We start from the raw sequence: 27,879 nt of genomic DNA, 5'->3' as shown, positions 1-27,879 counted from the left end.
TGCTAAATTGTAATTACTTCGCCACTATTGGCCTATTTATTGCCTTACCTCCTTACTTCATTTGCACACACTGTATACAGATTTTTCTATTGTGTTATTGACTGTACAATTGTTTATCCCATGTGTAACTCTGTGTTGTTTTTGTCGCACTGCTTTGCTTTATCATGGCCAGGTCGCAGTTGTAAATGAGAACTTGTTCTCAACTGGCCTACCTGGTTAAATAAAGGTGAAATAATTATTATTTTAAATATCTGGGACTAAATACGCGATACAAGGTCTCAGCTTTGAGAGAAGAAGCCTCGTCAGGTATCAGTCAGTCACATGCAGGAATCAACGTTAATGATGAATAATGTAAATCATGGTTATATAACTTGTATGTGTAGCAGTATATAAGGATTGAAAGGGAACCCCCTTTTCAGAGTTCTCATTGGACTTGTATTGAGTTCGTGAACCTCTCCAGGCCGTGATAATGAAGATTTCTTAATTTACTTTGAATTTGAGTCCTTAGTGGTGCATTTCCACAACAATAGCTATGTTTTCCAGGATATTGACTAATCAATATCATAATGTATAATTGGAGGATTTATAAAGGAGACAGACAACATCAAAGGGTCTTTAATATTTTTTTTATTATTATTGGAGTACAAATAACTGAAATGCACATCAGTAATAGACACAGTGGTTGTTCTTTGAGTCTTTTGACCACAGGAGTTAACATAATTTCAAATCTGATATTTAAATACTGTACTTAAAAAAGTAGTTAGCATAGTCCTATCAAAACGGGCCAATGTAGCCTGAAGACACTGTGTTGTGTAGCAATAAAAATGCATGTTGGTTGTCACCATTCATTTTCTTGCACTTTGTTTTCCCTGAAATTTGTTGCTCTTATTTTCCCTTATTTTCTGCTCTTGTGTAACCAAATAAATCATGTATTTTTTCAACATGAACCACTGATAAAACGACATAGGAAAGAACACATAAAAACATCAACATCATGATTTGGTCTGAAATAAAAGCTACCTTCACAGACACGTCTTAACTACACACACAGCTGAGGACATTGTGCAAAATAAAGACATCAAATTAAGTGCCAGAAATGCAGACAAAATAAGACTAGTTCATAAATAAAAAGAATTGACCATTTTTACCATGCCAGCCACAAGCACAAACATAGGAGTTTGATAAACGAGACATAGTTTTTTTGTTTAACAGAATAAACTGAATTTATTTTGAAACAACAAACAACAAAAAGACTAAGAAAAAGGACACTGGCAAACTATTTGTCTGTGGGTTCAGTCGGTGTCCTGTTGGACAGGGATATAGGTGGCCGAACGATGATATGTGGGGTTGGTTGCAGAATCCCTGACATTGTCAGATTGTCATCTGGAAGAACAGGTGATTCAGTCTACTGTCCAATTAAGTCTAATGTAATTCATTACCATATTACCTGGAGTTATATCTCATAGGATCCCGATGAACACCACTGTTTCAGGGTAAAGTGCCTATTTAGACTTTCAGTGAGGCATAAGGCACCTTGGAGGAGTTCCCCAGTCGTAGCTCCTCACAGCCTCTTGCAGTTCTGGGGAACGGGAAGGGTAAGGTTGCAGGCATTGATGCTGACCCTCCGTCTGCCCTGGCTGTCTACCACAGGGGCTAAGGTCTGGTTAAGGCTCACCTGGGTGTTGCTGAAGGAAGTGATACGTCCACTGCCAGCAATCTGCAGGTTCACAGTGGTAGCATAGCTAGTCTTTAGAGTTATTTTGGCTGCCTGCATTGAGGTGTCCTCTGGCTTTGGCTCACTCCTGTGAGGGTACTGGATGGGCACGCCCATGTCTGGGGCTGGGGAGGCCCGAGGCACATAGGCACAGATCAGGCGGCTCCGGCAACTGTCCTCCCCAAGGTCTGGGTCACCCCATTCATCCTGAGGCCAGACAGGGGAGGTCGGAGCACTCTGGTCAGGGCTGTCCCCACTGTCATAGTTGGTCAGGAGTTCTCGCACGTCGGGCCAAGCAATGCTGGTGAAGTGTTGCTCGCCGTGGGTGCTCTTCCCAGGGGCCAGTCTGACAGGGGACAAGGCCCCGGGGCTGAGGCAGGATGGGGAGCCACTGTAGGAGCTGCTGTAGGAGCAGGATCCCCCTCGGGGGCTTATCAACCCAGACTCCTGCTCCGCACCCACAGACCTGCGCCCTCCGCTCTCTCCCCAAGACCCCCTCCCATTCCTGACTGGACTGGGTGGTCGGTCAGCCAGGCTAAGGAAGGGCAGGCTGCTTCCCTTGGTCCTCCGCAGGTTCTGAGAATGGGTTGGAGAGCATGGGGAGAAACCAGATGGGGGAGGGGAGGTGGTGTTGGAGCTTCTCTGAATGGAGGGGGGGAAAACATCTATCCATGTGGGTGAGGCTATGGAGGAGACAGGAAATGCTAATTTGGCCTTCCGCGGCTGAGGAGCGGCGACTCCCCAGACATTGGCAGGAACCCCAATGGGCGGAGGGGAGGTTATGCCTGAGGAGCAGGCTGAGGAGGCCCTGGGGAGCTCCAGGGAGAGGCCCAGGTGATTGAAGGGGCAAGCCCCTCCTGCCCGGGTGCTTCTAGGGTTGGGGGGCTTGTTCATCAGGGGGCCTGTGTGATTCTGGACTGGGGGAGGGGAGCAGATCCTGCTGAATGGAGATGGGGAGGGAGAGGGGGACGGGGACTGCACTCGTGAGCTGGGCTCCGAGGCAGAGAAGGGCCTTGCCACCCTGTTGAGTGTGTGAGTAGAACCACTCCAAAGAAGATCATGGGGATGGGGTATACTATTGGCACTCGCTAACGGTGGCTTCCGGTGATTCGCGACCCATCCTCCGTTAGTGGTGTTATTGTTATTATTGTTGTTGCTGTTTCCATTCAAACCAATATGACGTGGCTGGTGTAGGGCAGCAGGCCTGGGCCGGGGAGAGGCAGAGGAAGAGGCGATGTGATGCAGGCTGACTGGGGGGGCTGGGGAGACTGAGCGCTGGCTGCGGTACGGTGGGGGGGACAGGGCTGGGGCTGTGGATGCGCATGGGCTGGAGCGGAGTGAAGTAGACCGGAGAGGGGAAGGGGGACATTTAGGTGGCTGGCTCCCATCTCTGGAGTAAGAAGCATGGGCATAGCCAGGGCTCAGAGGGGGGCCGCTGGGGCCAGAGGTGAGTTTGGGGGAGGGAGACCTCATCCTGAGTGGGGATGCAGTGGGAGCGGGAGCCAGAGGGGCTGGACTGTCTGGGGGAGGGGTGGCCTGGTCCTGGAGGCGAGCGTTGTTCCTGGCCAGACTCTGGCTGATGGACTGGCTGATGCAGGAGGCAGCCAGGGACTTGGTCAAGGCAGAAGGGGTGGGAGAGGAGCAGGGGAGTCCCTTGATGGGGGAGGGAGAGTGCTGGTGGAGACTGGGGCTGAAGGCAGAGGGGGGCTTGGCATCCATGGGTTGGCCAATGCCTGGAAGCATGGTGGCTGATCTCTCCAGTGAGGCCTGGGAGGAAGGCCTTCTGACGGGGGACAACCCTGATGCATGGATGGATGGGAGTAATGGATCCTGGACTGGCTCTCTGGACCTCAGTGGAGAAGGTGGTAGTCTATAACCAAAGGAAAGCATAGAGAAGAGGAAATGAATAGACTTGATTAATCAGTCCCTCCAGGATTCTGTGATGGCAATTTGTTATGCAAAATCAACAATTTCACACACAATATGCGAGGGGTTGCAAATTTGACCAATCACTGCACTATTTCAGCATAGAAAAGCCAAATCATCCCAATGTTATCGCATAGAACTGACCCATCAACGCAGTACAAAAAGAGGGCTCGGAATTTCAACCAATCATTGCACTTTTACCACATAATATGTTTCAATCAAGCCACACGTTAACAAACTTTTTTCCTCGTCAGTGCATTTTCGCTACAAATTCAACTAAATCATCGCATATTGCCATGCATATTATCACTAAAAATCCCTGTGAAACCCTGGAGGGACTGATAAATGCCACTGCCACAAAACTTGGCTTGGCTTGAGGAGAAGCAAAATTGAGAGGAGAGGACAGGAGTGCAGGCAGCGATTACTCAGTTTTGTGAAAATAAGCTACTTTGATAGTACGTTAGTACATTTCTATATGCAATTTAGCTCTTAGCTGCGATGTACACAAAATAAAATAAATCAATTACTTTTATTTTTATTATACAGCCAAATAGGAACTCTTGAACATTTTCCCACTCGATGCGACCTCTAAAGCGATGGACATTCATGACAAAACACAGTGATTTCCATGTCAGGGGCCTTCTCACATACTTTGCATCTACAGTGCCTTCACAAAGTATTCACACCCCTTGACTTTTTTCACATTTTGTTGTGTTACAGCCTGAATTTAAAATTGATCAAATTTAGATTTTTTGTAACTGGCCTACACTCAATACCCCATAATATACAAGTGGAATTATGCATTTAGAAATGTTTACAAATTAATAAAAAATGAAAAGCTGAAATGTCTTGAGTTAATAAGTATTCAACCCCTTAAATAAGTTCAGGACTAAAAATGTGCTTAACAAGTCACATAATAAGTTGCATGGACTAATAGTGTGCAATAATAGTGTTCAACATGATTTCAATGATCTGTAAGGTCCCTAAATCGAGCAGTGAATTTCAAACACAGATTCAACCACAAAGACTAGGGAGGTTTTCCAATGCTTCGCAAAGAGCCCCTATTGGTAGATGGATTAAAAAAGCAGACATTGACTATCCCTTTGAGCATGGTGAAGTTATGAATTACACTTTGAATGGTGTATCAATACACCCAGTCACTACAAAGATACAGGCGTCCTTCCTAACTCAGTTGCCGGAGAGGAAAGAAACCGCTCAGGGATTTGGTGATTTTACAGAGTCTAATGGCTGTGATAAGAGAATATTGTAGTTACTCCACAATACTAACCTAAATAATAGAGTGAAAAGAAGGAAGCCTGTACAGAATAAAAAGTATTTCAAAACATGCATCCTGTTTGCAATAAGGCACTAAAGTCATACTGCAAAAAATGTGGGTAAGAAATTAACTTTATGTCCTGAATACAAAGCGTTATGTTTGGGGCAAATTCAACACAACACATCACTGAGTACCAGTCTTCATATTTTCAAGCATGGTGGCTGCATCATGTTATGGGTAGACTTGTCATCGGCAAGCACTAGGGAGTTTTTTAAAAATTAAAATAAACGGAATAGAGCTAAGCACAAGCAAAACCCTAGAGGAAAACCTAATTCAGTCTGATTTCCAAAAGACACTGAGACAAATTCACCTTTCAGCAGGACAATAACCTAAAACACTGGTGTTGCTTACCAACATTGAATGCTTCTGAGTGGCCTAGTTCCAGTTCTGACTTAAATCAGCTTGAAAATCAATGGCAAGACTTGAAAATAGCTGTCTAGCCATGATCAACAACCAACTTGACAGAGCTTGAAGAATTTTAAAAGAATAATTAGCAAGTATTCTACAATCCAGTTGTGCAAAGGTCTTAGAGACTTACCCAGAAAGACTCGCCACTGTAATTGCTGCCAAAGGTGATTCTAACATGTATTGACTCAGAGGTATGAATACTTATGTAAATTGGATATTTCTGTATATCATTTTTTATAAATTTGCTAAACTTTCTAAAAACGTATTCACTTTGTGATTATGGGTTACTGTGTGTAGATGGGTGAGAAGAAAAGGAATTTAATCCATTTTGAATTTGGGCTGTAACACAACTAAATGTGGAATAAGTCAAGAGGTATGAATACTTTATGAAGGCACTGTAAAATGCTTTCTTTCCATCTACTCTGTGAATAACACTGTTTTATCTGATTCATCGAATTTCTTTCAGAACTCTTAGTGGCGAAACAGGAAACAGTATTTGCACACTTCCGGTCAGAGGCGCATTCCTTTAATCTTTCTCCAGTTTTACATTTTGCCCCCATCACCTTCACAAATCGGTTTAGGGTATGTAGTAGATTCTGCCTATTATCTACAAGAACTCTTAGGGGAAGAATGAAGCTATGGACTGGTGAAATTGTGTTACTACTGTATTAAGTCCTATTAAATACTGTACCTTTGGCTGGGGAGTGTGGCGTTGTTTGATCCGTTCCAATTGATAGGAAGGCTCCTTCTGCCCTTGGTAGTGGGCAGGTGCAGGTTGGGTGGTCTTTGGCTGGTGAACTTAGGCAGACAGTCAGAGAACTGCACCCCTGGCGGAGGTGTAGGCATCAGGCTTTGGAGCGATGACCACGGACGGGGAACCATGTCCCCCTCTTTTCCTTTGGAATCCTCTGGGACTTGACTGTCCTTGACTCTCTGACCAGATGTATGTGTTGCTTGCATGGGTTCAGTCATAGCTGACTGAGTGGCACGCCACACTAAGGGGTTTGACCCCTCAGTTAGCCCAGAGATGGACCTCTGTTGTGTGGGAGATGTGTCGGAGATGTGAGTGGAAATCTTTGGTGCTGCAGGTGAAACATCCCGATCATCTAGAGTGCCATCTTGTGACTTGGCTTTGGTGGATTCAGCTTTGCTTTGATGACCAGGGGCCATCTGGGGTGAACTCCCCCTCTCAGCCCCACTGGCCACATAAGGCGACATTATCTTGGTGTTTAAACTGGCTTCGTCTGGCTTCACCACCTGGCTTGTCTCTGGTTCAGTTGGAGCCTGCTGTTGAATGGTCTTCAGCAGCTCCTCTGCAGCTCCAACCCCTGGAGACCTGTCTTGGTTCCCACATGGGTCTGCTAAAGAGGCTGCTGCTGCCCCCAGAGCAGGATCTTCCCTAATGGAGTACAGATTATGTCCTTTCTGCTCAACCCAAGTCCTGCTGAGATTCACAGACCTCTCTGGGGTCCCTGGATAACCATCAGCTGGAACCTCCACCCCTACCCCTTGGATGGGGCCTTCCTGGACTGGGGAGGCCCTCTTGGGGTGAGGCCTTCGCATCTCAGCTCCTGAGATTACTTCCTCAGACTGGTTCTCCATAAGCTTCCCCTCCACAGCAGTAGTCACTACCTCCTCAGGCCCAACCTGCGTGGTTTTTGATGGGGTGGTCAGAGGGGAGGAGGTGGGAGAGGCAATGGATGTGGATCCCAGGTTGGAAACAATGTCCCTGAGTCCGGACAGGGCGCAGCTGTTCTCTTGCTGGCGGTAGGTGGGGGACAGCTGTTCGCTGACAAGGACGTGGCCAAAGAGCTGGGGTTCTGAGGAAACTGAAGTCATCTCCTGGCAACCTGTAAAACCCCCCAAAAAACATCCCAAACACTGTCATTCACTGATACACAATATGGAGGCTTTGCATGTCACGTTTTATTTGTTGTGTTTCCTGACCAACCATGTGAAGGCTTTACTTTCACTATCAAACATGGTAAATCACAGTTTATATGTGTTCTTCCATTATTTAGCAGTGCTTACTAAAACAACTCAATTAAACAATAAGACCAATAAGACCAGCAAGTCTTTAGATATCCTCACTATTACACTATCTAATCAAATCATAGCCATTTATACAGGATGTTAAAGGTACTGACCAGTGGAATGGCTCTGAGCTCTTTTTACTGTAATCTTCTCCTCCTGATGCTGCTGTGGCGGCTGGGCCTGAGGAGGGACACTGTGCCTGGTGGTGACGGTCCACGGTGCACGACCCTCACACACCCTCTTGTGGTGAAGTGGCACCTTCATGATGCTGGCCTTGGCGCTGTACATTCGAGCCAGCATTTGAACTTTACTGAGGATTCTCTCTGAGTTCTCCACCAGACATGGATCACCGGGGCTGGCCTCGAACAGGCCTATCCCCGCCACGTCTGCGACCGCTGCTCCCTCGTACAGGGTCCGGCTGGAGGACACCATCTTACAGTGGCGGGACCAGCGGCCCACCTTGATCTGGCTGGGTAGGCCCTCTAGGTTCCCAGTGAGGGAGCTCCTGTCTCTGATTCTACCCCACCCAGCCTGGGACACTGGGGCGGTCTTACTGTCATGAAGACCTGTAGGTGGAGGGACAGTGGAGTCTTTCTGGGCCTCTTTAGGTTCTGCGTCTAGATCACTTGGACTTGGTCCGTGGCCATTGATTACCTGCTGGTCTTTTGTGATCGCTTTGGCTGCTTCGTCGCTGAATGAGGGCTCTTTGGTGATGTCTGTTGACAGGTTTGGTATGATTTCCCTCTCTGTGCTAACAGGGGCTCCTACTTTCTCCTTCTCTTTCCAATCCTTCGTCAGCTCTGTGCAGGGCAGCTCACTCCCTGGCTCAAACCTGCTACATTTCTCCAGAGCAGGCTCACCCTGACCTGGTGCCTGGCTGTGCTCTTCCTGGGAACCAGCAGCAGAAGTGGAGGAACAGTCTGGGCTGAGGGCTCCCTCTCCCTGGTCAGGCACTGACGGAAGAGGGGAGGGCAGCTCTGACTCAGGCTCTGGTTCTGCCCCCCCATCGGAGCGCCCGCTCTCCGAGTCACACAGGCTGTCCTGGTGGCCAAAGACAGCAAAGCGGGACACGGAGTCTTTGACCAAGCCGGTGGGGATGATGAGGGAGAAGCTGTTTCTCCTGGGGGTGGGGCTGCTGTCACCTTCTCCTGCCTCGGCCTCAGCCGCCTCGTAGTAGCTGCGGATCTTCTCGATGATCTGCCTGTCGGACTTGGTGAGCTGGGTCTCTTTCTTGGGCGCCAGAGGGCTCTGTACAGTCTGCTCTGGGCCAGAGAGAGGAGCTTCTGAGGGCTTGTTCTCGTTGGGGAGGTCAGAGCAGAGTTCCTTCTCCCTCTCTCTTTCGTCTGGGAGGTTTACAGGAGAGAGTGGCGTCGAGGTTTCGAACATTTGCTCGTCCTCCACCTCTGAGGCATTTCTTTCCCCAACTGTCCCGGTTTCTTTGGCTGATGTGCTCTCCTCCTGAGGCCTCTCCTCTATAACATCAGTTGGCAAAGGTGTTGACTCTCCCTCTTCACAACCACCCTCCTCTGAGGATTCCCTGGACAGACACGGTGGAAGAGTTTGGTCTTCCATTTTGGTTCTGCGCTCCTCCAGTTGCACTGTTATCTCCTCTGGACTATTGGGATGGGGGTCTTGCGACTCGTAAGTCTCCTCCGTAGGGGAAGCAAGCAGCAGGTCATTTCCTTGCTGAGCAAGTGGACATGGATGTGGCTCAGTTGCTTGGTCCTCCAGAGACTCATCCAGGGGTGAATCCTGTGGAGAGACAGAAACAGACACAAAACAAAGACAGTCATCCCCGCAGCTCCTACTATACGTACATGGGGAAGTAATGCAGCACTAAATCGATAGCTCATAAAACTAGACACTAACGTCTAGTGACTAGACAAGTGACACAGGTTGCTTCAAATCCATGGCAGCTGTTTAATAGTGTGTGAATTGTGAAAGACAGTATAGCCCACCCATACTATGTCAGACTTGAGTTCGGCCATGCCCTCTCGCACGCGGCTCTGGTTAATGAACTGCATGATCTCCTCGGTGATGGAGAGTGTGGGCGGGGCGCTCAGGGGGGGTAGGTCCTCCTCTTCCAGGCCCAGGCAGGGGTCCGGCCGCTCTGTCTCAGCCTCCACCTCCATCACAGAGGAGGCCAGGGTGTTGGTGCTGCCTGAGGATCCCAGGCTATCTGCCCCAGGACACAGCTCCCCCTCGCTGCCAGCCTGTGGAGATGGACATGAACATCAACACTGAGATGGAGAATGTCAGGAAGGGAAGGTGTACTACTCGATAGCATTGTCAACAAGGCGTTGCTCATAGTAATTATTGTCAAGTCATTCTTGCAAATGAGATACCATGTGCATGACGTGCATGACAGTTGTGTGGGTGGATAGGGGCGAAACCAGTCTGAATCAAGCTTACCTTTGAAGAGACTGGATTCCATGAGAGGAGGATAGGAATGGTTGGGGGGAAACAAACAAGGGTGTGTTTACTTTCCATTAAAAACGTACCAAATCTTTCAGCCCTGACAGACTGAAGCACTACAAGGAAACAAGATAAACAAAAATCCTTTAAGAAAATTCTCACCATGATATGCTGTTTCGAAGTCTTTAGTTGGAGCTGGAAAGAAACAGCCATAAGCATTCAATAATGAGTCATTTCCAATTATTACATTTATGAATTCATATTTTCAAGCTCCGTATGTTTACTCCATGTGCTGTGCAGTGGGTGATTCCTCTCTGGGCCCTTGTTCATAAAGCGTCTTAGAGTAGGCGTGCTGATCTAGGATCAGGTCAGCACTCCTACTCTGAGACGCTTTGTGGACACAGGTCCTGGACTATAGACATGAAGTCTCACCAGACTGCCTCCTGCCGCGGCGATAGGACAGATTCCCCTCCAGCAGCAGGGGAAGGCTCTTCTTGGCCTTCTCTGGGGTGTAGATGAACTCTGGGGGCTCTGGACATACACACACATACACACACACATACACCACACACACATACACACATATACACGCACACACACACAGAATTAATTTAACTCAGCAAACACAGACCAGACAGGCATATGGCAAAATGGCTTTGTTATTTGTTAGATTTATGACAAAGAAGAAGCCATCACCCTCATCCGACTTTGGGGTAACAAAAAATGTGCTTAAAACCAGTAAAGATATCCAACAGAAATAAAAGTGTTTTGAACGAAAACAAAAAGTCGTTCACACACAAATGAGATACTAGGTGCATTACAGGTAAGAATGGCTTGTCCTGACCTGATTGGCGTCTCCCTCGATGGTATTCATCGCATCTTGGAGATGACTTTTTAAAATTATCCTGATCAAACTGAGGAGCTGTGAAAAAGACATTGCGAGTTGTGCATGATTGTAAACTGTGCACAATTGGTGTCAAATACAGTGTAAATTGAAAGTGAAAAGTGTAGGTGTATGAATGTATGATGGTTTGAAATGACATGAAACTCACATTGACAGAAGTTGTCACCGAGTACCTGCCTTGCCTGAAAAATACATGTATGGTATTTCAACGATTGCTCAACTTGTGACAGTGTTTGCGGTAACTATAAACAACCACAAGGTGGAAGCACACCCTAACAGAGTGATTACAATATTCTCTGTTTCAGTTTAGCCACAGCCTTCAGTGTTACATTGGCTGAAAAGTATTGCCATTCATATCGGCAACATTTACAGTAATGTACCATAAGCCTTACCTTCTGGGGTAGAGAGGCAAGATGGTTCTCCACTATCAGTCTCTTGAGGTAGTGCAGCCAAAGGCGTTTCTCCTCCTGGTTCTTGGTCTGTAACATGGGTAGGAGGGTAGTTTAAGTACACTGGTCTGACACAATACAATGTCCTGTTCTTTGATAGTGGTTCACTTGTAATTTGATAGTGGTTTACTCGTACCTGTACAATGTGCTGCTGTTTGGGGATGGTCTGATCGGACACCTTAAAACACAGGGGGTCCTTCATGGTTTCTACGAGAAGAAGATTACAGCACTGACGGGAGAGAAGGGTAGAGAGAGTGAAAGACAAGAGGAAAGACAGTGGGGGGGAAATAAGGGTGTCAGTACATGATAGAGAATCAAGCATCAAAAACGAAAACATGATACTTTTTTGATTGGTGTAGGTGTCATCTCTAATGATACATGCTCCTAGCATTTACAGACACACAATAATCTGATCAATTCATTCCGGTGTCCGCACGTCACTTACAAATATGTGGGTGCTGTAGATGAAATGCTCCAGCCTCTTTTTAGCGATAAGCAGCATCTTGTCGAAGAGGAAGAATGCCCTCTCCTTCTTGACCCGTTGAACCCTGAAGGCGCCCTCCAACACCAGCTCTCCAAAGCCACTCAGGTCTGGACCTGTCCAGTTGGTCAACAAGCTCTCAACCTCCTGCCAGAGCCAAAAGAAAAACAGTGTTTGTGTTAACCCAAGCTTGACCTCTGACCTTCAAAAACAGTAGTCGAGACGGAGGTGTCCAAAGACCTCCAGATGTAGTGGAGACGGAGGTGTCCAAAGACCTCCAGATGTAGTGGAGACTGAGGTGTCCAAAGACCTCTGCGACCTCTAACCTCTTTTGACTTTTAACCTCTGACCTCTACAGCCAGTTCAGAGTCATAGATTATGATCAGCAACAAAAGCTAACTTCTTTGTTACATTTTCAATGAGAACTGCTGTAGTGAGTGACTGAGCAGAGCCTGACTGGTGGTCCATACCTGCAGCCTGACGGCGTGCTCCTGCTTCCTCTTCATGTCGTTGATGTACCAGGCCACGGCTGTCATGGTGATGATGGCATCCTCCACCACCTCGTAGCCAGGGTCACTTTTATCAAAGTGTTTGGCCAGCTCCTGCCACACGGGGGCGATAGTGAGGTTAGGCTTCTATTATGCTTCGATCACACCGACAGCGTGCAGAGGCAGTTGCAGTGCGTTCTGTGTGGTGCATACGTTGGATTTATCGAACATCCAACGTATACGTCAAACTGTATGCGTAGACGGCTTGACAGAAATGGTAGCAGGAGGGGAATGTTAAACTTTTGTTACATACACATCCAGATGATGCTGCGTACTACTTTGCGCAATGATGCTGCCGGTGTGTGCGAAGCGTTAGTGTCAGTATAAGGAGAAGGGGGTAGCTGCAGCCCAATATGGCGACCGGCCGGAGTATGAGTGGGTGTGTCAAAAGGAAAGGAGTAACAAGGCAACTACTGTACCGCAAGAGTTTGAACTTCTGTTTTGAAGCCAGAGGATGAGTCTGGGTTGTATTTCACTGTTAGTTTTACACCAGTAATTTAACATTTTCAGTCATAAAACTGACGATTGTTTATTTTTTTATTAAAAGTACTGATCATGTGTGTGTTGTTGCTTATAGGCGTTGTACGCGTGTTCTTACTGTGACTGTCACCCTAACATTGGCTACTAGGCATCTACTTCCCACACCGTTGCGGGACAGTAGTGCTTGGCAAGCGAGAGCGAAGGGCATTGTGTCTCGGTGTTTTTGCCGACTGTGTGTTTGTATCAAGCTGACATCTAGATGGTTTTCAATAGGAGTTATTTCTTGTGTAGGCTGCTATCCTACTTGAAATAAAATCATAGGAGGTAAAACAAAATGGCCACGTTAGCTACCGCCTGCAACACTGTGGTACAGCTGCCCAGTGGGAAGCACCTCATGTCGGCAAGCCGCTCCGCACAACACCGGTGCACTAGTCAATGAAGGGATTCGATTATCTGGCCCGGGTGTGATTAAGATGCTCCGTTCAAAGCCCACGGAAAAGTTCTCTCAAAAAGTTCTCTGTTTTCACATGCAAAAGTGATTGCTTTTGATAAAAACGCTTCATCTGCCTTCCAAATGAAAACTAGTTTGAAAATTCAAACATATATTTTATGGAAAAGAGATGTAATGTTTCTGCACGATGCACCATGCTGTCTTGTTGACAACATGATAGAACGGCACAGATTATTGTTCGTTTTGCCCGTTCATGTCACTGGCCAATGGGGCCACAGACCAGTGCACCGTTGCTCAGGTTAATATAACTCCCTCATTCGCACTGGTTTATCAACTTTGAAATGAGCTGATTCTCTTTCCATACTCCTTTCGACACACCCACTCGCCCATACCATATTGGGCTGCAGCTACCCATACATACCACCGCAGAGGTGGGCCTGGAGAGAGAACCCTAGGTCGTTGATCAGTGTCCAAACACAGCTAGTTAAATGCCATGAGTTGTGAGTGTGCGTTTAAACATAGGATCCTTATTTCATTTCACAGAATCTCTATGCTTCATTTACTCGCTAGCTGTACCCTTGGTCTGCTGAGTATCACACACCAATAAAGGCAAGGAGTGCAGAGTAAGAAGCAGGATGATTTCTGATGATTTGGATTGAAGGGAAACAGTCTACAATGGGGCCTGTACCTTTTCTCTGTGTACAATATAGAGGAGTTGTACATATTCTCTGAATAACTTTGACATTGATAGTATTGGATCAGTATCATCATATTGTCTCTCTGACCCACTCCATGACCCATACTGACCTGCAACAGGAGGTGGTACTTGAGGATCCTCTGCACTGGCTTCAGCAGGTAGGTCTCCAGGGGCAGGGAGTGGCACAGGGTGGTCTGCCTCTCGTGGAAGAAGCCCACCAGGCTCTTGTTCTTCATGCAGTCCCTCAGAACAGCCACCGAGCTGGGGAAAGAGATCCAGGAGGAGTGGGGGTAGAGGTGGATGTTGGGGGTGGAAGAGGAGGGGGGGTCCACAGTAAGACTCATCAGTTGGCTCATCGCTATGCCAGACAGCACTTCATCTTATGGTGAAGCGTACAGTAATGTGTTCAGCGTATGCCTCCGGTCCCCCCTTCAGAGGGGCCTCTTTTTGTCAGAACGCAACTTTTTACATCCACTAGAACATTCTGCTTCATTCGCCTTGCTGTCCGACTGTGATGTCTTTCTTAGGCAAAAGCTCTGATATCTGTTAACAGCATCTTTTCGGATGAGCTACGAACGTGGTCTTTTTAAGACATCAGTGGATGAATGCACACAGCTCAGGTACAGGGTCAGGGCACCGTCGAAGTCTCATAACAAATCTAATTCTGTTTCTGTTCTCTGTGACAGACACATGAAAGGCTGTTTATACAGAGCACATGTAGAACACCACATCTTCATGGTGACGGGCAGCGATCCAGTGCTATTCAAACATCTGCCAGTCAAATAGTAGTGGCCCGTGGGATTAGAACTGATGTGCCGTGAAAGATGCTGCTTCTAAAAGGCCCGTGATGTTTGTATTTCACACGCACAATATACTGTAAGTTATCCTGATTGAGCAGTGACCGCATCTTTACCGCTATCATTAAATCAGTCACTATAGTCTTTCATTGGATTCACCTAGTTTCACTTGTCTGTCCGACCACTGAGTAGTTCAAGCTAATCAAGACCCTGAGCACGGTTACATGCACACAATAATGTGATTATTGTGGATAGTCAGGTTAATATAATAGTTTGTTTAAAACGTTGACGTGCATTTCAAGAAGAATGATTTCCCTAATAATCCTGTTTACATGACACATCTGAAATCAGGCTAATGCACAAAATCGCTAATCAAAATAAACGTTCTACCACAGTGGCCATGTTATTTTTTGCAAAGACCTTTTGTATGTCAAAACTATTTACAAGATGCATACGTTCAGTTTTTCAGGACTCACTTCACTGCCGCATAAGAGGGAGGCCCCGCTATCCGGGGCTGGCACATGGACAGATCAAATACACCGCTGGAACGCTGATTAAGGTGTTTACATGTCCTAATAATATGAAAGATTATTCAGAAAATCAGGTGTTTTAATCGGCTTATGCTTACTTCGGTTTTGACCGCACTCCGATTGAGATCAGCAGAGTGAGGTGTTTACACGACTAATGCCATACTTGACCTACTGCCACAATCAGTTTAATATCGAATTATTACTGGTGCATGTAAATGTGCTCAATGTTCATAAAAGTCATTTTCCTTTCACTAATGTCTCTCCACAAAGGATGGTGATTACAACTGTACTCTTTCCCCCCCACCATCATATACAATTGTATACTTATTGAAATAACTCATGAAAATGTGTATTTTGAACTTTACTTGTCCACTGTATTGAATTCATTCCATTCTCACCCCAGGTCACTTCACTATAGCTATCATTCAATGATCCAGGTCAAATGAGAGCCCCGAGGGCACATCAGTATAGCTGTGTGTGTGTGTGTGTGTGTGTGTGTGTGTGTGTGTGTGTGTGTGTGTGTGTGTGTGTGTGTGTGTGTGTGTGTGTGTGTGTGTGTGTGTGTGTGTGTGTGTGTGTGTGTGTGTGTGTGTGTGTGTCTGTCTGTCTGTCTGTCTGTCTGTCTGTCTGTCTGTCTGTCTGTCTGTCTGTGCATGTGTGCGCGTGCATGTGTGTTTGTGTGACTTACTTGGGGTAGTTCATACAGTACAGGGTATATATGTCGAAGGCTTCGCTCTAAACAAGAGGAAGAGAAACCAAAAAAACGATTACATTAGTGGGGAGAAGAGAGACAGGTGAGAAAGACCAGCGACACGGAGCGTTGGTCTCCATGTTCCCTCTGCTACAAATCACTGCCATCTGAGAGACCCCCTGTGATCATATGACACCTCTCTTCACACGAGGGTCATTCTCCAGGTCTCACTCAGAAATAAACACTTTGTTTTTATCTCATAGCAAAACCCCATTCCCTGACTTATGTAAACATGTATTCTCATCCAAGAAACATCTCATCTAAACATCTCATCTAAACATCTCATCTAAACATCTCATCTAAACATCTCATCTAAACATCTCATCTAAACATCTCATCTAAACATCTCATCTAAACATCTCATCTAAACATCTCATCTAAACATCTCATCTAAACATCTCATCTAAACATCTCATCTAAACATCTCATCTAAACATCTCATCTAAATATCTCATCTAAACATCTCATCTAAACATCTCATCTAAACATCTCATCTAAACATCTCATCTAAACATCTCATCTAAGAAAGCAAAGGAATGAGAAAATAATTGCATTTTATATTTAAGTAGGTTTAGATAATGGTTCCGTGAGGTCAACTGAATGTTACATTCCAAAACAGTTGTGTATGTATGTATACTTGTCTTTACCACTCAGTCGTACATATGGCCAGCAGGTATAGGGTTTGAGATTCATAGCTTAGCAGATGGTGAATTGTTACAGGCTACAGCTGACTCCATGCAGACCCAGTGTCTTACTGCACCTAAACTAAGAGCACGTACGGCCTCATTCCAAGCAGAAACGGTCACGTTTGAACTGCGTTTCCCACGTTCCACTCCGCGGTAGCGAGTGGCCGTTGTCCTCACACTGTTTAGAGAGGTTAGTCTAGCTCAGAGAAGCATCGCAAAACCCAGAATAACCTTGCCGGTAATGGATTAATCAAATGTACTCTGCATTTCCGCAGCCATCTATAATTGGCCACAACAGTAGCCCAATCAATAGCAGAGAACTATAGCGACCTGCCGGATAAGGGGGTTTGGGCGCCAAAGAGGAAAGTACAGGCTGGAGACTGGACTAAGAATAGGCACCCTTGGATCCTGGACCGCAAATGGGATTCTGGTTCTTGTGTCTTGGTCCGGCTTTGGCAGGGCCATACGTGTCCGTCTGCAGCCCCACATATGGAGGCATACCCTGGGAGTCAGGGACATAGACGCTGGCCATTCTCCCAGCCAACACAAAGGAGAGCCTGTTTCCCCAGGTTGGTTGGACCCTTCACTGTTCCTGTTTAGTCAGCGGTGGTTCAGTGTCATTACTCAGACGACTAGAGTATAGCACCATGAGGGTGTGCAGACCCCCTCAACTGTAGTGAGCACATGAGTTGAATGGTCACCGCCACCACCGCTTCAGAACCAGAACCAATCCAGACATCTCTCTGGTCACGGGCCTGCACACACTCACATAGCCCAAGTACAAACATTTCCTCTGACACACTGCCCAATGTCAGCGGCCCACTTCAAACAGCTGTGGTTCTCTATTTGGCCGAAAACAAAAGTTTGTTTCACACGATCTGCTTGCTTGATATTTTAACAGCGCTCTGCATCCAGAGAACAAAATAGCTACTGTATACAAGCACCATATTAGCCTACACAGCGAGCCAGTCTTAAGACATGACCCAACAGGGGCTGGCTGTGACCAACCATTCGGGAAAGACTGGTTGAGGTCATCGGAATACCCACCAAAAATGTGCAATGTGAATTTACTGGTTGTTTGTGCTTTATCATAGCAATGTGGTGACTCACCCTCTCAACGAAGCACTCAGCGATGGCTGCTGCATGAGGACTCCTCTCCAGGTCCTCCAGAAGCTCGCTGTGGGACAGACAGACAGACAGACAGACAGACAGACAGACAGACAGACAGACAGACAGACAGACAGACAGACAGACAGACAGACAGACAGACAGACAGACAGACAGACAGACAGACAGACAGACAGACAGACAGACAGACAGACAGGCAGGCAGGCAGAGGTCAGTTATGGGCCATGAGAACACCACCAGAGGTCATGGAACTTGTCTACATTCCTGGGACTCATGCTCTACGAGTCAGTACACCAGCTCTCAGTCATGATAAAACATATCACTGTCAAATACTGTAACATCCATGTAACAACTACTCATAACACATAATGATGAGCACATAAACTGCTTTGTAAAATGGACAGCACAGATATTGCTTGGTAGACACTGTGCAGTGCTTATGAGTGCATGTGAGTTTGTCAAGGTCTAGGACAGTTCATGAGAACTGAGCACCCCCATTTGTTTGGAGACTGTTATTCCGTCTCCACCGAGGCTCTTGGAGCTGGTGTTGAAGACGATCCTGGCAGGGATGGATCCCAAATCCCAACTCCATTTCCACAAAGGATTCATTTATGTCTCCCCTTCCGATCCTTCCAAACGATCTCCTAAATGCATGCAGATGGGACACATCTAGCCTTGGCTCTACATCAGCCAACCCCAACCAGAACCCCCTTCCAGCTGTCCCACTACCCGCCCCCCTCCCCACCCCTCCGCAACACCCGCACCTTACAAACACAGACCTGAATCAGACTGCCTTTAACAGGGGAGAGTGGGTGGGCGTTTGCTTTCAAGGGTCAAATAACCACGTACACCCGTTTCACCTTTGGTCCCGTGCCACGAGCTCACCCTAGCCTCTTCATGACCATGGACAGACGTCTTATGAAACACATACGCAACCTCGACTCCAGGACCCGGTAACTTTTGATTAACATCCTACTTCGTGAACGTCAGCGGAGGGAGAGAGCGGAGGGTCTCTCTTTTCAGTATCTGAATTAATCAAAATTATCGGTGAAAGATTTTCTTGGCGGGAGAGTGTGGAAAAGGTAAGGAATAGTCGTGAGGAGGGGAGATTTGAGGGAGTGGGGATAGTGATGGCGGTTTGACTTCTGACTCCGATTAGGAGAGGATGGAGGTTGATGTAGCTAATGTAATGGCCGTCTCTAGTGGTTACTGGGACATCTCAAAAGGGACAACTAGCCTCACATTCCTGGACAGCGAGCTGAAACTGAGGGTGTCGTTCGCCGCGGTCCCATCAGCCCGTATCTGAGGTTACACGACTCAGTTCATTAGCGAAGCCCAACTTCCCTGCATCTCTGAGAGGCCCAGGGCCGCCGGACTGGCCAGTCTCCCGGGATCCCCCCTCTTCCGAAGGAAAACAGAGAGGCGCTCTGTAAACACCCGGAGTTCGCCTTCATATGACCGGGGGGAAAAGTTCGGAGTGAAAGCGCAGCCCTCCATTCTTTCGCGTCGCTCTCTCCTCTCTCGGAGACGAGGCTTGTTTCGTGGCTGCCCTCCGCGGTGAGAGGGCGTCATTAGGGTTTCGGGGGAAGCAGAGGGGAGTTATGGGTGGTTTTTATCAAATGGCCACAGAGCAGGGTGTCTCTGAGTGCCACTGGACCTGACTGATGTGGGAATTCTGTTGTTGACAGACAAAGACAAAGAGAAAGAGGGAACAAAGAACATGCCACAATGGAGACATTTCCTCCATCTGCAAGAGCAAAGGGCTTTCAACAAGACTACATCTGCAGTGCTGCAGCATGTTTGCAAACTTGTATCCTCACGTTGGATTTAATTAAGGCTTGGCACTTACTAGAAGGGCCTGGTACTTTAAGAGAAAAGCCCTGGAAAGTATTTGGCTGTCAGAACCTTGGACTTGAGTTATGCTTGTAACAACCCTACTAATTACTTTCCCAGCTTTTCATTTTGAAAACACTCCATCCATAGACTTCTAACAGAGATGCTCCATATTTGAGTTCTGAGAAAAAGTGGAGTTTTAAGTCAAGCCTACTGATTTGATCTCCTCGCTGTATGTGTATTGTTCTTCCCTGTGAAATATGACACACGACAATCTGCTATTTGAAGTATGTGCATTTGATCCTCCTCTAGATAGAGGGTGAACTGTGAGGGGAAAGAGGAGTTTCCTCCAGATGATCCCCCTACAGTCGTATATTTCACGAAGAGTTACAGTCAAACAGGGGAGTCACCTGAGAGGCGCACTGTCAATGAACTCGCACGCTCCCTCACTTCTCTCTGTTTCGTTCTTTCCATTTCCGTACTTCTGAACCTCTCTTTTCATTGTGTTTATAAGGTAATACCTTCCATACTGCCTGTTCCCCCTTCTCTTTTCCTCCGGTACTCCTCACTTCCCTCCTTTCTCCTTTAATAATCATCCCTCTCTCATGGAGTGTGATCTCTGCATTAGATTTATGCACTTGCAGGTCTGTTTCCTCTTTAGTAACTACACAGTAAGTGCCAGCAAAAAGCAACAGAGACCTATCTAGATCCCTTCATCAGAGAATGTTTATATGCACTTGAACCTTGCTGGCCTTGTGTTCCCAATCCCATCCCTGAGTATGGTCACATGCTGACTTCACCGCCTCTCTCAAAGTGAGAACTTCTTTCATGTGACACCACATCCTCAGCAACACCAGCCACTCCCACACAAGCCACGGCAGATAAAAGCAGACAGCATGGATCCAGGGCTGTTCAGGGGGATCCCAGCCAGGCAGACTTCTCCGGGTCACAGGGGTGACTGTGAAGTGGTGGGTGGCCTGAGCACTCAGACTGACTCAGTCTGGTCAGGTGCGAGAGGCTGAGGGGTTATGTCTTTCATGTGAGACTTCACGGGAGCCTTGACCCCAGGCAAGCATGCAGGGGTCACAGTGGGGTCTAAATCACACGTAGTGGAGGAATCTAACCCGGCTTGACTAAACGTCACCACACACGGGCCGCCACCGGGATATCTATGGTGCCACGCGTCCACATTCCAATCAACCCTATGGCACAACTTAAATACCAGCAGTATAGGAAATAGTGGTGGTACTCCAAACGGGTAATAAAACCATTATCCACAGTCACTGGAGGTAATTGATCTGTTTATACTGTAACGTCATGAACTATCAATGTACGCTGTCCATAGCCAGCTTTGAAACCCGTGATATTATACAGAACATTTGCTTCTTATTAGGCTTTTTCTTACACATCCTCTACTTCTCATTATCATTATACAGCAGCTGCATGCCAAAAACAAAAGAGTTCCTTTTGAAAGATCTATGTTTCTAGTTGGAATTGGCTTTGCGTGTGAGTCGTGGCTGGCTTCGCACCAGGCCGTAGACGGACACAAGAGATAAATCATGGAACTCAGACAATGCAACTGAACATCTTCATGTGCAGTAGTAAAGTCTCTTTCGCTCTCTGTCTCTCTGTTTCTTTGTTTCTGTGTTTCTCATACGCGCTGTATTAGACTACAGAGGATTCAACGTCTCCGGCAAACTTTCCATATGAGGGATTTGGAGCAGAGAGACGAAAGAGAGGATGGGCAGAGATTCTTAGCAAGAGACGGTTAAGCCATCTTGATAAGCTCAGGCCTGACTAATCTCTCTGTCTCTTGGTCTCTCATGATGGGTTGGGTTAGAAAAAGTTACAGGTCACGATTCCACGTATAGTCACGTATCCAAAGAGATAAATCTATACGTGATGCTCGATCCTTTTTCCATGGCAGACTAGACAATTACAGCACTTCTCTGACTGTCCTAGTGGCCCTGTTCAGCCACAGTTTCTACTCAGCCGCGAATCTAATAAAGATGGACAAGATTAACCGCACTAACTACTAGAATAGTACAGAGCATGTCTGTCTGTCCTGGCTGTACTGTTCACCAGGCTGTGCCCTGTCTCTCGCCGCGGTGTGGTCGGCTCACAGCAGGGTCCAGAACTCTAACCCCAGGCTTTGTCCACCGCGGCGGGCCACGGCGAACGACATCCGCATGCTGCCTGGAGAACAGGCCAAGAAAGTAGACGTAACAACACCAGTGAGGATACAGGGGCTGCATACCACAGCGATGAGGAGATGAGATTTAGAAAAGGCAGAACAAGAGAAAGGACGAAGGAGAAAAAGGCCGATTTTTGTTTTTCTCTCTACTTATCGGGGCAAGAAGAGGATAAAGGTGAAGTCTATCCTTGTTTCTCTCTCAGATGAACAGTGCGCTACTTTGAGTGATGAAAAAAAGAAAAAAGAGCTAGCAAACAATTTGTTATTTTTCTCCCTGGGAGCCTGTTTGGGAACTGACTGCTCTGATTCTGCTCATTACAAACAAATGTAATTTATGGCCTAGCTAGCCCCACAGCAACGAGCGATGGGGGTAAACCCCTGGCACTGATGCACATACTCTACTGTACTGCAATGAGTTACTCTGCACAGAGCCTGGAGCAGACGGGAGAAATCCCTCTCTCTCTCTCTCTCTGTTTCTTTCTGCAACAGTGAGGCCATTTCCCATGATAACCGGGGGCAGGAAGCCATATTGGATTTGGAGAAGGAGGGGGCAGGTTGGGAGCACTTACTCATGTAGGGGGAGGCATGTAATGAAAAGAGCCGACTTGGCACGGGCATTGAGACTGAAGTGTGAAAACAAGAGTGTCGGCAGGGGGCAGGGCGAGGAGCGTTGAGGAAATAGGAAAAATATGAGCGATACTCTTCCCAGGGCTTCACTGGAAGCCGCCGGGTCCAAACTCATCCCTGCCATTTCTCCCTCCACAACGTTCCCATCACTGAATGAACTGAACTAATGACATGGGAGTGATTGATGCTTTTCATTGACACATTCGCTATTCCAGGCAAATAAACAGAAATACTGTACCAACGCATCACTCCTGAAACGGGGAAATTATGAAAATCAGGCTACAGTTAAACAAAGTCCAATCGCTTGAGCAACTATAGCAAGCCAAATGGTTGTTTCCCTACCCTCCTGTAAACGGTATCCAGGAAAATAAATGGATCTCTACTTTCAGTGTAAACAGCAATCTGAAAACATCTAGCTGGAGAGAATCTCAGATACGCTGCCGTGCCACTGTGTACGGAACATCATCTCACACATATAAGCAATCTCAAGCCTCCTCTCTGGTTATGGAATGTAAAATCTGGTGAGCCATGACTTAAGACGTATACCTTAACCTTGAGAGCTGTTGTGACCATAACTGGGCTCGCTGGATAGTATCACTTATTCCAAGTTTCTCTCACTGTCTTTTTTTGCCTGCATCTCTCTCTCTCTCTCTCTCTCTCCCACCACTCTCTCTCTATCTCGCTCTGTGTCTGCACGTTGTCTGTCTGGTGGAGGCCTGGGGCCTGGGCCAGCCATTGTGTCTGCAGCACATTAAACGGACATCCCTGCCACCCAGGCTGCAGCCTGTAGACAAGCTGCCTCGAGAGAGAGAGAGAGAGAGAGAGAGAGAGAGAGAGAGAGAGAGAGAGAGAGAGAGAGAGAGAGAGAGAGAGAGAGAGAGAGAGAGAGAGAGAGAGAGAGAGAGAGAGAGAGAGAGAGAGAGAGAGAGAGAGAGAGAGAGAGAGAGAGAGAGAGAGAGAGAGAGAGAGAGAGAGAGAGAGAGAGAGAGAGAGAGAGAGAGAGAGAGAGAGAGCAGAAGAGTGAGAGAACAGAGACAAGCAGAGAAACAGAGGAGAAAGGAGGGTAGGGTTTAAGGGTAGCTGCAGGAGAGTTTTCACCACCATAGTGTAGAATTTTACATGGATCAGCGCTGAGTGAAATTGAGCCGAGTAAAATGGAAAAAGTTGCAATTTTCGTTGATGGTAAGTGGTAGCATTGATCCCCAATTAGACATTGCACTGGGATGAAAGACGTAGTGTACCTGCAACATTTTCATGGACAGAAGCTAACATCTACACAAAAGCACGAGGACACATCTCATCGACCCCAGTTCAGGGATGATAATCTAATCTAACAGCTGTGGCGACCAGTGAGGATGAAGTAGGTCTAACATGTAAGCAGACAGAGACAGAGAAAACACACACTAACCCACCTGTTGAACTCATAGATGTCCTCAATGTTGCAGAACAGAGTGCTGACTTCTTCCGGCTTGAGCGGCAGGTCCCCACAGTCAATGATGCAACCCAGGTAGTCCTGAGAGCGAGAGAGAGAGAGAGAAAGAACGAGAGAGAGAGGGAGAGATTCTGTGAATGTGATCATGTAAAGTATGTTTATTGACAAAATAAACAAAATACAATCTTCATCATAATCTCATCATTCATACTTCAAATTGGTTTGTTTCTGACTTCATAACACAAAATGCCTCAGCATAGTTGCTCAAACGGACAGAAGTTCCTTCTTCGTCCCTCCCCAGCGTAGTAGCTGTAGTTCTTCCAGATGATTCTCTGATAGCTGTCTTACGGTCTTTTGTAATTGAATTATCATGAAGGCTTTCTAAATGACAAAAAACGGATACTTGAGCCCTACACCAATCCTTACTGTAAACGCACTGAGAAGCCCAAGAAAGCAAACCTAGCAATTAATACAGTGGTAAAGGCCTCGCGGTTACAATATTTTTTCATTTTCCTTTCGTGCTCCTCTCTCTGACCTGGGAGACAGAGCCATGCTCTAGTCTCATAACAGACTAACATCCCCAAGTACCACCGCCCACAGGGCACGTTGCTCCGCGAAACCTGGGAGAGAGCATTCCGAGCTGGGCTAAGGGCCTTAAGAAAGAAGGGGGCTTCAAAATGTGTCTGGCCAATCCACAGGCCCAGAACACAGTACTCTCCAAGTCTACCACCTTCAATGTAGTGTTCATTAGTTCGGCTAAAAGACCTTATATAGGCTAGCTTTCAGCGCTTTGTCAGAGGCCTCCAGGGCCCAATAGTCCCGTAATCAGCATGTTTTTTAAGTGGCCGACAAGCCCATCTGATAACGCCACATCCTACAGACAACTCTCTCTCCAGATGCCAACCCGATGGAGAAACCACAGAGGATCCTATCCAGGGTTGCTGTTCATTCTGTTGGTCTGAGTTTAACAGAGAGATCTGAGTAACCGTGAGGGCGGCTGCAGTCCACCCAGAGACCCAGTTACCATTCTGGCCCGCGAGAACGAGCCAACAACAGAAAAACAAAGAGGGGCTAAAATAAGATGAAGCCAATTTAATTGCAAAAATAAACGGGTGTGAATAAACAAACAGACAAAGTATGCGTGAGAGTACAGGGGGATGGGGGGGGGGGGGGGGGGGGGTGGCAGGGCGTTATGACCGGGAAGGGGGCTTCAATGTACCCTGACAGAGCCGAGCAGAGTGGAGCGCTCCTAGGGTACATTCCTGGAGGGTAAAATGCTTTTTTCCTCCTTTGTCTCCAGTTGTGTTTGTTTCCAGAGCCACTGGGGTTCTGGGAAAAGCAAACAGGCCGAGGTGGGACAAAGTGAGACAAAAAATAAGGGGGCTCCGCCACATTCATCACCTTTTAAAGGCAAGGGAACACTGGCACTGTAATTACTGTCGACTTACAGACAGTCGTGGGTGAACAAGAATTCCCCCACACACGCACGCACACACAGACAGACAGAGAGACAGACACACATACGCAGGCATGCACATGCACACACACACACACACACTCCTTTCGGAGGGCAAGGAGGACCCATAGCGAGAAGAGAGGAGGAGAGCGAGAGACAGATGGATGAGTGAGAAGTTGACAGAAGAAGCGAGGAGAGAAGACCGGAAAAATGAGGAAGAGACTTGAGGGGGAAATTGAGACATTAAGAGGGCTAAACGCAGGAGAGCACAAGAACAGAAAGGACTGAGAAAGAGATACATGTTTCACTGTGAAAAGGAAGAAAGACAGATAGAATGAGAGTGAGAGAGAGAGAGAGAGAGAGAGAGAGAGAGAGAGAGAGAGAGAGAGAGAGAGAGAGAGAGAGAGAGAGAGAGAGAGAGAGAGAGAGAGAGAGAGAGAGAGAGAGAGAGAGAGAGAGAGAGAGAGAGGCTGGAGCAGCCGGCAGGTTTTGGTCTCTTTGTCTGAGAAACTAGGTCAGAGTTTGGAGAAAGGAGTTTGTCCCTCTGTGCTGCCTGCGAGGGCCCCTCCATCCCCTCCGCATGTGCCCCAAACCCAAACTGGGGGGTTACAGTCAAGGAGAGGCAAAAAAAAGCTCCGTTCCCCCAAACCCCCACCCCCAATTTCCTGTCCTATTTGGCAGGAGTACAGCGAGAACGAAAGGGGGCTTCGCTCTGCCTGGCTCTCCCCATTTTCTCTCCACCTTTCTCCTCTTGTGTCTTCCAACATACTGTATACTGCACATTCAAGAAATATATGAGCAAATACATATGGGAGCTCACACATGCACAAACACGAGAAGGCAAGCTATCTAACTGTTCACACACACAAAGACACACACACACACACACACACACACACACACACACACACACACACACACACACACACACACACACACACACACACACACACACACACACACTGACTCCAATCATCATACTTGGTTCTTATTACCAGCAACTTTGACATCATCCCTGGATCAAAACCAGATTTCCATAGCTGTAAAGGCTGAGCCTAACGCACGCTCGAGCCGACAGACATCACATGTGCAACTCACACAGTCAGCAGTCTGGGGCAGACAACAACTAACTCCATTCCATCAACTCAGGGGCCCACAGCTGTGCTCTGTCCCAAATCCCTGTCCTGCAAAAACAAATGTATGGACATTTGGTCTGTAGGCATCCCTGCACAGGCCAGCTCTGTCAAATGCCTGCTCATTTTACAGGCTCTTAAAAGGCTGAGCCTCAAAAAGGGGGTTACATTTCAGGCATTCTCGAGCCTCTAACGCATACCCCACACCCCTACCATGACATGTCCCGAAGAAGCTTTTCTCTCTCTCTCTCTCTCTCTCTCTCTCTCTCTCTCTCGCTCGCTCGCTCGCTCGCTCTCTCTCTCTCTCTCTCTCTCTCTCTCTCTCTCTCTCTCTCTCTCTCTCTCTCTCTCTCTCTCTCTCTCTCTCTCTCTCTCTCTCTCTCTCTCTCTCTCTCTCTCTCTCTCTCTCTCTCTCTCTCTCTCTCTCTCTCTCTCTCTCTCTCTTCTCTCTCTCTCTCTCTCTCATGCACGCACAGACGCACATTTACCCCTCCGCTCTCAGCACCGTTCTCCCAGAGCGCTGATTGCACCACCTGCTAATGGGCAGCATTGGCAACCATTGTTCCTGCCTTCCCAAGAAGGCAAAGATAACTGAACTAAATGCTGCCGTCCTGCAGCACTCACTTATGTCATCATGAAGTGCTTTGAGAGACTAGTCAAGGATCATATCCTTACCGGCCACCCTAGACCCACTTCAGTTTGCATACCGCCCCAACAGGTTCACAGACGACGCAATCACCATCACACTGCACACCGCCCTATCCCATCTGGACAAAAGGAATACCTATGTAAGAATGCTGCTCATTGACTACAGCTCAGCATTCAACACCATAGTACCCCTCAACCCCGCCCTGTGAAACTGGGTCCTGAACTTTCTGACGGGCCACCCCCAGGTGGTGAAGGTAGGGAAACAACATCTCCACTTGGTTGACCCTCAACACTGGGGCCCCACAAGGGTGCGTGCTCAGCCCCCTCCTGTACTCCCTGTTCACCCTCGACTGCGTGGCCATACACACCTCCAACTCAATCATCAAGTTTGCAGATGACACAACAGTAGTAGGCTTGATTACCAACAACGACGAGACAGCCTACAGGGAGGAGGTGAGGGCACTCGGAGTGTGGTGTCAGGAAAACAACCTCTCACCCAACGTCAACAAAACAAAGGAGATGATCATGGACTTCAGGAAACAGCAGAGGGAGCACCCCCCTATCCACATCGAAGGGACAGCAGTGGAAAAGGTGGAAAGTTTTATGTTCCTCGGTGTACATATCACGGACAAACTGAAATGGTCCACCCACACAGACAGTGTGGTGAAGAAGGCTCAACAGCGCATCTTCAACCTCAGGACACTGAAGAAATTTGGCTTGTCACCCAAAACCCTGACAAACCTTTACAGATGCACAATCGAGAGCATCCTATAAGGCTGTATCACAGCCTGGTACGGCAACTGCACCGCCCTCAAACGCAA

The 27,879-nt window shown here is 47.4% G+C and overlaps 1 protein-coding gene across 4 annotated transcripts in view; it reads right to left on the bottom strand.

Annotated features, from left to right (window-relative positions):
* Positions 1–607: 607 nt before the first annotated feature.
* LOC139549071 (pleckstrin homology domain-containing family G member 3-like) overlaps positions 608–27,879 on the bottom strand; it is a 59,267-nt gene continuing 31,995 nt past the window's right edge. Inside the window, exons 4-16 of one of the 4 annotated variants that reach the window (XR_011669826.1) lie at positions 23,802–23,902; positions 17,718–17,784; positions 15,859–15,905; positions 13,954–14,104; positions 12,138–12,269; positions 11,632–11,814; positions 11,323–11,415; positions 11,130–11,216; positions 10,886–10,919; positions 10,678–10,755; positions 10,266–10,364; positions 9,831–10,028; positions 9,520–9,631 (exon numbers count right to left, since the gene is read on the bottom strand). Coding sequence is in view for 3 of the 4 variants with exons in the window: in XM_071359178.1 (XP_071215279.1) it covers positions 1,562–3,584; positions 6,076–7,234; positions 7,532–9,170; positions 9,377–9,631; positions 9,831–10,028; positions 10,266–10,364; positions 10,678–10,707 (5,403 nt within the window). In the remaining variant the exon portion in view is untranslated. Of the gene's footprint in view, positions 3,585–6,075; positions 7,235–7,531; positions 9,171–9,376; positions 10,029–10,265; positions 10,365–10,677; positions 10,756–10,885; positions 10,920–11,129; positions 11,217–11,322; positions 11,416–11,631; positions 11,815–12,137; positions 12,270–13,953; positions 14,105–15,858; positions 15,906–17,717; positions 17,785–23,801; positions 23,903–27,879 lie in introns of those variants that run through there. The other 3 variants (XM_071359180.1, XM_071359178.1, XM_071359179.1) reach the window with 3 other exon arrangements.

This window comes from Salvelinus alpinus, chromosome 22 (genome assembly GCF_045679555.1).
Source record: "Salvelinus alpinus chromosome 22, SLU_Salpinus.1, whole genome shotgun sequence".
Taxonomy (NCBI): domain Eukaryota; kingdom Metazoa; phylum Chordata; class Actinopteri; order Salmoniformes; family Salmonidae; genus Salvelinus; species Salvelinus alpinus.
The sequence above is the reverse complement of the archived record's forward strand: the minus strand, read 5'-3'. Positions and strand labels throughout refer to the sequence as shown.